The sequence below is a fragment of the Myxine glutinosa genome, chromosome 7, assembly GCF_964187855.1.
Source record: "Myxine glutinosa chromosome 7, kmMyxGlut1.1, whole genome shotgun sequence".
NCBI classification, from domain to species: domain Eukaryota; kingdom Metazoa; phylum Chordata; class Myxini; order Myxiniformes; family Myxinidae; genus Myxine; species Myxine glutinosa.
This window is the reverse complement of record NC_136267.1, coordinates 46950393-46961257: the sequence shown is the minus strand read 5'-3', so window position 1 is coordinate 46961257 and position 10865 is coordinate 46950393. Positions and strand designations below refer to the sequence as shown.

At 42.4% G+C, this 10865-nt stretch overlaps 1 protein-coding gene across 1 annotated transcript in view; it reads left to right on the top strand.

Moving 5' to 3' along the window:
• Nucleotides 1-8371: 8371 nt before the first annotated feature.
• Nucleotides 8372-10865, top strand: part of LOC137430739 (tetraspanin-9-like) — a 32400-nt gene continuing 29906 nt past the window's right edge. Inside the window, exons 1-3 of the mRNA XM_068121515.2 lie at nt 8372-8736; nt 8931-9122; nt 9446-9520. Coding sequence (XP_067977616.2) covers nt 8674-8736; nt 8931-9122; nt 9446-9520 — 330 coding nt within the window. The 5' untranslated portion in view covers nt 8372-8673. The remainder of the gene's footprint in view (nt 8737-8930; nt 9123-9445; nt 9521-10865) is intronic.

Sequence of the window (10865 nt, the reverse complement as noted above, 5' to 3'; positions counted from 1 at the left end):
TTTCCTCTACATGTTTCGTTCATAAGCTTTTCCTCTACATGTTTCGTTCATAACCTTTTCCTCTGCACGTTTCGTCCATAACCTTTTCCACTACATGTTTCGTTCATAATCTTTTCCTCTGCACGTTTCGTTCATAACCTTTTCCTCTACACGTTTCGTTCATAACCTTTTCCTCTACATGTTTCGTCCATAACCTTTTCCTCTACATGTTTCGTCCATAACCTTTTCCACTACATGTTTCGTCCATAACCTTTTCCTCTACATGTTTCGTTCATAATCTTTTCCTCTACATGTTTCGTTCATAACCTTTTCCTCTACATGTTTCGTTCATAACCTTTTCCTCTACATGTTTCGTCCATAACCTTTTCCTCTACATGTTTCGTCCATAACCTTTTCCTCTACATGTTTCGTTCATAACCTTTTCCTCTACATGTTTCGTTCATAACCTTTTCCTCTACATGTTTCGTCCATAACCTTTTCCTCTACATGTTTCGTCCATAACCTTTTCCTCTACATGTTTCGTCCATAACCTTTTCCTCTACATGTTTCGTCCATAACCTTTTCCTCTACATGTGTCGTCCATAACCTTTTCCTCTACATGTTTCGTCCATAACCTTTTCCTCTACATGTTTCGTTCATAACCTTTTCCTCTGCATGTTTCGTCCATAACCTTTTCCACTACACGTTTCGTCCATAACCTTTTCCACTACATGTTTCGTCCATAACCTTTTCCTCTGCACGTTTCGTCCATAACCTTTTCCACTACATGTTTCGTTCATAATCTTTTCCTCTGCACGTTTCGTTCATAACCTTTTCCTCTACATGTTTCGTCCATAACCTTTTCCTCTACATGTTTCGTCCATAACCTTTTCCTCTACACGTTTCGTTCATAACCTTTTCCTCTACATGTTTCGTCCATAACCTTTTCCTCTGCACGTTTCGTCCATAACCTTTTCCACTACATGTTTCGTTCATAATCTTTTCCTCTGCACGTTTCGTTCATAACCTTTTCCTCTACATGTTTCGTCCATAACCTTTTCCTCTACATGTTTCGTCCATAACCTTTTCCTCTACACGTTTCGTCCATAACCTTTTCCTCTACATGTTTCGTCCATAACCTTTTCCTCTACACGTTTCGTTCATAACCTTTTCCTCTACATGTTTCGTCCATAACCTTTTCCTCTACATGTTTCGTCCATAACCTTTTCCACTACATGTTTCGTCCATAACCTTTTCCTCTACATGTTTCGTTCATAACCTTTTCCTCTACATGTTTCGTTCATAACCTTTTCCTCTACATGTTTCGTTCATAACCTTTTCCTCTACATGTTTCGTCCATAACCTTTTCCTCTACATGTTTCGTCCATAACCTTTTCCTCTACATGTTTCGTTCATAACCTTTTCCTCTACATGTTTCGTCCATAACCTTTTCCTCTACATGTTTCGTCCATAACCTTTTCCTCTACATGTTTCGTTCATAACCTTTTCCTCTGCATGTTTCGTTCATAACCTTTTCCTCTTCATGTTTCGTCCATAACCTTTTCCACTGTACTCCTGGTTCTGGGGGGTTGCTTGTGTACATCTCTCTTCTACAGCCAAACTTTTGATTTTCCTGTTCTATATGTTGAGACCCTTGGAAAAAATCTGGGTAACACTCCCAGATCAAGTACGTTTTTTCTGCACACCCCAATACGTGATTATGACTTGAGGCCAATTAGCCGAAATAGCAAAATTCCGTTTTCATGGAATAATTCAAGAGTAGGCAGCTTTAGATTCAAATGTAACATTTATTTATCATGTTTAGACATAACTAACACATTTTTAGCATGGTTCAATACTATAAACTGTCTTTTTTAGAAAAAAAACCGTCATTTAGCTTTTTTTTCTCCAAAAATCACTTTCCGTTTGAAAGGCGCTCAAAATCCGATCACCTCTCATACACCCAATTATGTAGATAAAGCAACCAAAATTTGTCAGAAGCTTCCTTATGAAGCCCTTTAATAGGGATAAACATGGGTTTCTTTGTGGCTTATCAGTCTTTCACATTTTATATTTTCAGCATATGGTCCGACCTTGCCGATTTTTACAGCCGTACAAACGTAACTAATATCCATTTTTTGTTTTTCAGGCGTGGCCGCTGACGATGGAGTCTGTTACTCTCTCAGGACCGCCCGAAGACAGTTCGTTTGATGCGACTAACTGCATCATCTGCCAGAAAAGCGCGGGGGATAAAACTGTGAGCACAACTAATGGTTGCAAAAGGATACGAGAAGCAAGTTACATCCACAATGATCAAGTTTCCAAACGGCTTAAGCTGGTTAAAGGAGATGGGTTTGTTTATCATGTGACCAATGACTGTTACAAAAAATACACCATGACTTCAGTTCTCAATAGGAAAAGGAAGAGTCTCGCTGTATGCCAAGACCTGTCCCGTTCTGAGCAGGAAGAAGATAGAAGTACTCGTTCTAAGGCCGTCCGACATCCACCGAATACAGAGACGTCCACAACAGCCTTACGTCAAGTGAAGTGTATTATCTGTGACAGTAAATCACACAAACAACAGTACACGAAATATCGCATTAGTGAATCAGGCCGTGCTTCAGCCTTTCTGGCTGCGACAAACTTCTTTCACGATGATGTGTTCACCCGAACGTGCGACCTTCAAGATGCGCATTCTGTGTTTGGAGCAGAGCTGTACTACCACAGGGACTGCATGACTAAATACTTGTATAAGTATGACTCTCGTGATAAAGCTTCCATACCAAAAGTGTCTGAGAAACAGCTTGCTTGGAATCAGGTTGTTAAAGAGTTAGAGCAAGGCCTAAAAGAAGGGAGGGGTTATGAACTTAGTGCTATCAGAGACTCTTTGAACAATATTGATGACAAATGTAACTTTCGTAATAGAGATGTAAAAGTTTTCTTGTTGAACACTTTTGGTAATGAGATTGATTTTACATATCCCAGTTCGTTCAAAAAATCAATGATGGTATTCAGTGTTCCAAAGAAAGTGTTAGCTGAGCGCATTCGTTCCCTTGATCCTGTTCAGGTATGCGCTGGTGTGATTAGGAAGGCTCTAGATGAGTATGATTTTGGCCTTGACGATAGCTTTTGTGATGCGCATGATCTAAAGCATTCCTTGAGCGAGATGAATATCCCTGAACCTGTACTACGTTTTTTCAGTCATTTGTACAATTTCAATCCTGACACATATGCAAAAGCAGCCGAAGCTGTCATGACAGAAAGTGATGAACCAGTTGATGAGGATGAAGAAGATGATGATGACTACGATACCGGTAGCAAGCCATCAGGTAACAGCCTCTCCACACAGCGTTGCAGAAAGATACAATCTGTCTTCCAAGTCATGTACTATATCCATCACTGCGGAAGAAAGAGAACTCCAATGCATATTATGAATGCGGAATCAGTTCATGGTCTTGGGCGTGGTGGCAAAATTGTAACTACAGTTCTAAACCACGGAGGACTAGCAATCAGCTACCCGGAGCTGCGTAGGTACCAACATGACCTTGCCACGTTTACAGCACAGCACAACAACGATCGCGTTTCACTGCCGTCACACTTTGATCCTGGGCAATTCACCTCCGGTGCAATTGACAACTGGGACCATGAGGGGGCAAATGTATCTGAACATGACACTGTGACTGTTCTCTACCAAGGCAAATGTATCTGAACATGACACTGTGACTGTTCTCTACCAAGACAAACCCCCGTCGTCGACCAGTAAACCAAAGATTTCTGACACGCAGGTCACACATGGTCCACAGTCATTCAGTTTAATATTAAAATGCCAGGTACTGTCCGACTTTCACAAGCCTGCACGCCGTGCTGACATCCCAGCAACTTACAAAGTGGCCGAACTGCCTTACACTTCCTCCGAAGCCGATGCAGAAAAACTGAAGGATATTTCTTGGTCCCTCGCACGCTTGAACGTCATGCATGATGAAGTGTCCATCTACCCCGAGTCACAAACAATGCCATCTTGGAGTGCTAGCAACTCTGTTTGGACGGAGGAGGCCATCCCATTAAAGAATCTTGCATTTGTGCCTGTTCTGCCACATCCAGTTACAGAGTACGCGACAGTTTATACGGCTATGAAGAACTTTATGGACATTGGTTCTCAGCTGACTCAAAATGATATACCAATGTATTGTGATGAAGGTGTTTATTGCATCGTCCGTGATATACAACTGCTGAGACCAGAGGAATTCAGGACCCTGGTTCCATGCCTGGGAACGTTTCACTTAGTGAAAACTATTTTGAAATGTATTGGCAAACTCCTGGATGGAAGTGGCGCGGACATCACATGGTTGCAGGCTGGTGTTTTTGGTCCAACTGTCATCGAGAATTCTGTTCTACATGGAGGTCACTACAGCCGCTGTCTTGAGGGTATGCAGCTCCGTGCTGAAGCCTTTGAATGCCTCCAGTACAAAGAATTCTTCTCCGAGAAAGGCATCGACCAATATACACATGAGCTTGCCATCCTGACGAACCTCCAGTCTAGTGTCAAGGAGAAATGCATCACAGATAGTCAGAAGTATATGGTTCAGTTTGCTAATGCATCAAAAACGTTGGTCGAAGATTTGAACAGATTCATCCAAACACGGTCTGATACCAATGAAAACTTCAAGTTCTGGACTCAGTTCTTGCAAATGATGGATATTGTCCGTGATCTGTTGAGAGCTGATCGTGAAGGGATTTGGGAACTGCATCTTGACGCTGTCCAGCGTGCATTGAACCTGTTTGCGGCATTCGATTCGACCAACTACTTGCGATGGTGTTCTCTCTACCTTGAAGACATGCGACGTCTACCTGAGACTGCACCATCAGTTCATGAACAATTTGCCAAAGGCAATTTTTCAATCGGAGAGATACCCGGCCGATTCACCGCTGTTGGAGGAGACCAGAAATTAGAGCAAAGCATTAACCTTTCATCTAAGTGCAGCGATGGAGTCATTGGACATGCAAAGCAAAAACAGTATGTCGCCCAGTGGGACCTAATATACCATGAAATGATGGCAGTGAAGAACCTACATCGGCAATACAGTGATGTGATTGACAGGACACATGAGACTTACAGCCACCACGAATCATCTCAAGCCACAACGAACCGCAAAGAAGGACATATTCAGGAGATGATGAGATTCATTGAAGAGAAGGGGTCCCCTCTGTCTCTAGACGCTTCCAAAACACTACAAAACTTTGTGACAAAAGAGGTTATGTCCGATGATATAAAAACTGACATGCTCAATGCCTTTTCAAAAGGAAAAGAGAAGTACCTGAAATTCAGAAAGGAAAGGTTTGTCACCAAGACTGAACGAATAAGCAGTACCATTCACCGCACAAACTTGAAGACGATGAAAACTCTTCGAAAGAAGCCACAGAAGACTACCAAGACGACAGTGAAGGAGATGAACATCGCTGAGAGAAACATAGAAATAGCTCGGGAGCGTGGCCTCACCACTGATGATCTCTTAAAGTACGATGTTGTTCCCTCCCCAGTGTTGTTTGATGATGCAGGAATGATGACTAAACCAGCAAAGAGCCAGCTACTGAAGGAGTTGGAGACGCACCTAAAACCGGAAGAATTTACATATAGTCATCGGAAAGATGCATCATTTGTAGTTGACATCATGGCCACAATCCGAAAGGTTAATGTTACGAAACTCTCCAAATTCAATGACCTTCTATCAAATTTCATGTCATTTTCGGCCATATATCATCGGTTTGGGCGGACTGACTATGTCTTTGACATGTATTCTGATGACCCATCAGTGAAGGACAGCGAGAGGAAAAGGTGAAGTGACACTCTACCCATCGAATATACTTCAATAGAGCCATCAACACCACTACCTAAGGATATGAACACATTCTGGCCTTCCAACAACAACAAACTTCTCCTTGAAAAACTGATCTACAGCCATGTTCGTTCAAATATTGCAAATACCGGTCAGTACCCAACTGTACTCGGACAGGTGACCAGAGAGAACGAGGATTGGAAATGTATGAAAATGCACAACGGAGATGAGAGCGCACTGGTACACCTTCAATCCACATTTGAAGAGGCGGATCTTCGCATACTCCTTCATGTTTTGGACGCGCTCAAAGAAGGACACAAAATATGTGTTGTCATCTCCAATGATACTGATGTAGTTGTTGCCTTGCTCCACCACATGCCTGTCTTTCTCCAACATGACCTAGAGGAGCTGTGGGTATGAGCTGGAGTTGGAGATAGCACTCGGTATGTGCCCCTTCATACCTTGTTCGAGCGCATCGGATGTCAACTCTGTGCTGTTCTTCCTGCCGTACACAGTCTTACAGGATGTGATATCACTAGCAAAGTTGGGACCAAGAAAGCCGCCTTGAATGCCGAGCCAGAAAAGTTATTGAAGCACTTTGGAGGGTTGCCGACCCTTTCTCAGCCTTTGATCAAGAATGCAGAATCCTACTTGGTCAAAGTACTGAAACCAAAAAGCGATGCGAAGAAATTTTCGAACTTGCGAGCGGAGATCTTCCATCATGTCAAAGGGAGTTCTCATCACAACCTGCCACCAACCAGCCAAGGTCTCCTGCCACATATGAAGCATAGCTTTTTCAATGCCTACAATATCATGCATGCTTTGGAGCTTCATCAAGATTCTGAAAATGTGATCGCACTTAAGCCAGAGGATTGTGGTTTTACGCATGACAAGGAACAGCTGATACCTGAGACAACGTGGAAAACTCTAGAATCACATTGGACAGTTGTCTGTTCATGCACTAAGTGTGCCAGGTCAACATGCCCCTGTAGGACCGCCATAGTCAAATGTGTAAATTTTTGTCATTGCAAAAAGGCTTCCCCTGATGCCTGCAAGAATCCTGTCGCTTGATAAAGAGTACATGTATTGAAGTTGCACGGGTGGTAAATGGTGGTAATTGACAGCACGCGCTTCCTTGTTATGACAGTTATATTGGGTTTGTGGACATGTTATGATTTTAATTCATGAATCCTTAAGCTATGTAAGTGTAATAGTTTTGCTTAAGCTGAATTTTGAGCGAAATTTAGTCAACATCATTGCCAGGAGGTGTTTGGCGGCCATTTTGAAATTATGCAAATTAGGTATATTCAAAAGGGGTTGATTATGGTTCCAATGAATAGCTTGCTATCAAAAACCCATACATAGACACCAAAATCAACCGAATATCACACTTACTTCTAAAGTTAGACCAATTTAACCAATTTTGGTTTATACCGCTTTTTGGGGTAGGGGTAACCTTTGTTAACATTTGACCCCACTGTCACTATACAATATAATGAATCATAAATATGATGCATGGAATTATTAAAGGGCTTCATAAGGAAGCTTCTGACAAATTTTGGTTGCTTTATCTACATAATTGGGTGTATGAGAGGTGATCGGATTTTGAGCGCCTTTCAAACTGAAAGTGATTTTTGGAGAAAAAGAAGCTAAATGACGTGTTTTTTTCCTAAAAAAGACAGTTTATAGTATTGAACCATGCTAAAAATGTGTTAGTTATGTCTAAACATGATAAATAAATGTTACATTTGAATCTAAAGCTGCCTACTCTTGAATTATTCCATGAAAACGGAATTTTGCTATTTCGGCTAATTGGCCTCAAGTCATAATCACGTATTGGGGTGTGCAGAAAAAACGTACTTGATCTGGGAGTGTTACCCAGATTTTTTCCAAGGGTCTCAACATATAGAACAGGAAAATCAAAAGTTTGGCCGTAGAAGAGAGATGTACACAAGCAACCCCCCAGAGCCTATACTAGCAGGGAGAAACTGATGTTTTGGGCGTTAACCCTTCGTCGGAGCAAAAGATCCTACTTGCTTCCCACAACGGTGAGCACACTTCGATCAACGCTGTTGATTCCACCCGTTGTTCTATCTCGGAACTGTCTCGTTTGGGTTCCATTCTCGACCCACCTACAAACCCTCCTATTGGAGCTTCGCCAGCAAGGGTGTTGCGTCACAAAGTGCATTGTCCTTTGGATGGACACTAAGCTTGATGTCCCATCTGTTAGCATTATTTAATGGACTTTGGACATCTCAAGGTGTGACTTGCAAGGAATAAACGAGTGAAAACTAGCACCCTGAACAAATAACTGATTCCTGCCCAAATCTGCTCTAGTCAAACGTCAGGCCCGAAAAGCAGGTTTGTGACAGTCTAGGGCCAAATAAATTCCCTAGCCAACCCCCAATAAGATGGGATTAATTTTGGTTGTTGTTGTGTTGGAGAGAGGTGGTAAAACGTTTTTCATATTCTGCTGTACATGGGAGCTGCTTATAACAAGTAGCCCCCTGCATAAACCTAACACCACAATGGCCTGTCTTTTTGCCCTGACAGTAACTGCCAAGTGTGGAGAGCAAGGTCCATCATCGAGAAGAAACAGTCCAGCAGATGGAAGAGTGAGAAGCAAATATCCGGCTATAGTCATCAGGACGTGTGTATCCGCCGTCCAGATACCTGATCGACAAAGCGATACAGCCCGTGTGTGCGTTTCAGGACCATGAAAGCGTACTTGCGGAGAGATTGCAAAATGGGCTTCGACCAACGAGCGTAAAACTTGAAAACACTTTCCTGTTTGAAAAAAAACTTTTAACAGCCTATTATTTGAGGGAGAGTTTTGGGCATCAGTTGACAGATCTGCATCATGGCAGGATTCTGTTATTATTTCTTAAAGTATGTCCTCTTCTTCTTCAACCTCGTTTTTTGGGTGAGTATAAAGTTGTCTCCTGCTAGCCATTTCCATGTGTATACATCTATCCGGATTAATTTGATGATTTGGAATTCATGAGAAATTCAATTACAGAGAGACCTGTTTCTCTCTCTTACAATTGAAAATATAGGATTAGAGTAAAAATCACATCATATTTCTCCTATTATTCATCTTCTATTCTAATCCCCCAGCTCGGTGGTTGTGGGATTCTTGGTGTTGGAATATGGTTATCCATACGGCATGGCAGCATGTCGACACTTTCCCCCGGCTTTCCGCTCCTATCGGCTGCCAATATCCTCACCACCATCGGTGCCGTCACCATGATTGCTGGTTTCTTGGGCTGCCTGGGTGCTATTAAGGACAACCGCTGTCTGCTTTTGTCTGTGAGAGAAACAGAGTCTGCTTATTAAGGATGGGGTTATAAATGAAGGTAGAACTAAGGCCTGAATGGAAGATTGTTTGAAGATGAGGCCTGGGATTGAGTTGGCAGTGAGCGATAATTCGTTATTAAATTGCATTATTTGCTGGCCTAATCTGTTATGGCAGTTGTTGTACTGTATATCTTAGGATTGCAATTTGTGGAATGTATTTGCGGTTTCATTATTAATCCTTCTCCACCTTCCACTCAACCTTTCTCGCGGTCTTGATGCAGTTCCTCCTACTTAACCGTCTTCCTCTTCATGTGACCTTCCTACCCTGTGCATAGTTCTTCATTCTGCTCCTCATCATCCTTGTTCTGGAGTTAGTCGGAGGAATCCTCTTCTTCATTTTTAAAGCAGAGGTAAGGACCTGGTGTAGTGCACTCAAGCTTAGATCACAAACTCGATTTGCCACTTTCATTGGTTGTTGTTATTTCTGAGCTGGAAGCCATTTTTTGTTTGAATTCCAAGCTATAACACTAAGTTGTCCAATGGTGAGAGCAATTGATAGTTTCCACTCTTGTGATTCAATTCAAAGGATGCTTTTCCTCATTCTTCTTGCTTGGGCAAAGTGGCAGATACCTGAGGAAGTATCATAACATAAACAACCATCATGCCTCAAGCTATTCCTTGTAAACCATCAATATTCATACTGTAAGGCTCATATCAAATGCATAGCAAATGCAAATGCAAATGTCCCCCGTGAAATGCAAATGCTCATATCAAATTCTCATATCAAATGCAATGCAAATGCTCATATCAAATGCAAATGCTCATATCATAATCATAGCATCAAATGACTACTCAAGCTGGATGGAGAGTCTGGCTTATCCCCCTGTTAGTGTATATTTCCTCAGCTTTTTGTACACTGCTCCTCTACTATTCCATCTCCAGGCACTGCATGACGTCATTTCTGGGCTCTAAAGGGGTCCCGGCGATGACGCGTACTGAGAGGGAGTACTCAGTTTCCAGTCAGGTTGTTTGTTTTCTTACAGACTTAGCATTTAATATGGAGTATTTTTTTTTTCTTGACTTGGGTTTACTTTCTGAACTCAGTATATCAATCTGGTGAGTTTTTTTTTACACTTCGGTGATGTCTTTGTTGAAAGAACCATATCACTGAATGTCTTTCGCAGCAAGAAGTCAATAACAGGATTATATCACAGGTGGCGTGACAAAATGTAAGGACAGGTACATTTGATGATTGGCTTCACAATCGGGTATACAAGGGTTGTTGCGTTCTGTATTAGTGGAAAACAACTGCTGCACGTCTACAAAAGTTATTGCCGCTTCCTCTGGAGATGGTCCGTCAACTTGACAATGCTGTTTGTCATGGAGTGGTGGCTTTAAGAAATTCTGGCATGAAACAGCATGCTATTGCTCGGCAGTATGGCATCACTCAAGGTCAGGTGTCAATGATCCTGAAACGAAATGCTCAGAGGGGTGTCCCTACTCCAATACCGAGGCCAGGACGTACACGCAGAACCACAAGGAGAGATGATCGCCAGCTGCACCGGTTAGTCTGCAATGGCCGTACCAAGTCAGCTAATCGGCGTAGGGCTGAGTGGCATCAACTGACAAATGTGCCTGTTTCCAGAAGGCTAGTCAACCAACGACTGGTTCAAGCAGGCTATCGTGCCAGGCGTCCCCTGAGAAAGCCACGCCTGACCAGACAACACAGCCAGCGCTGATTGCAGTGGGCCAGAG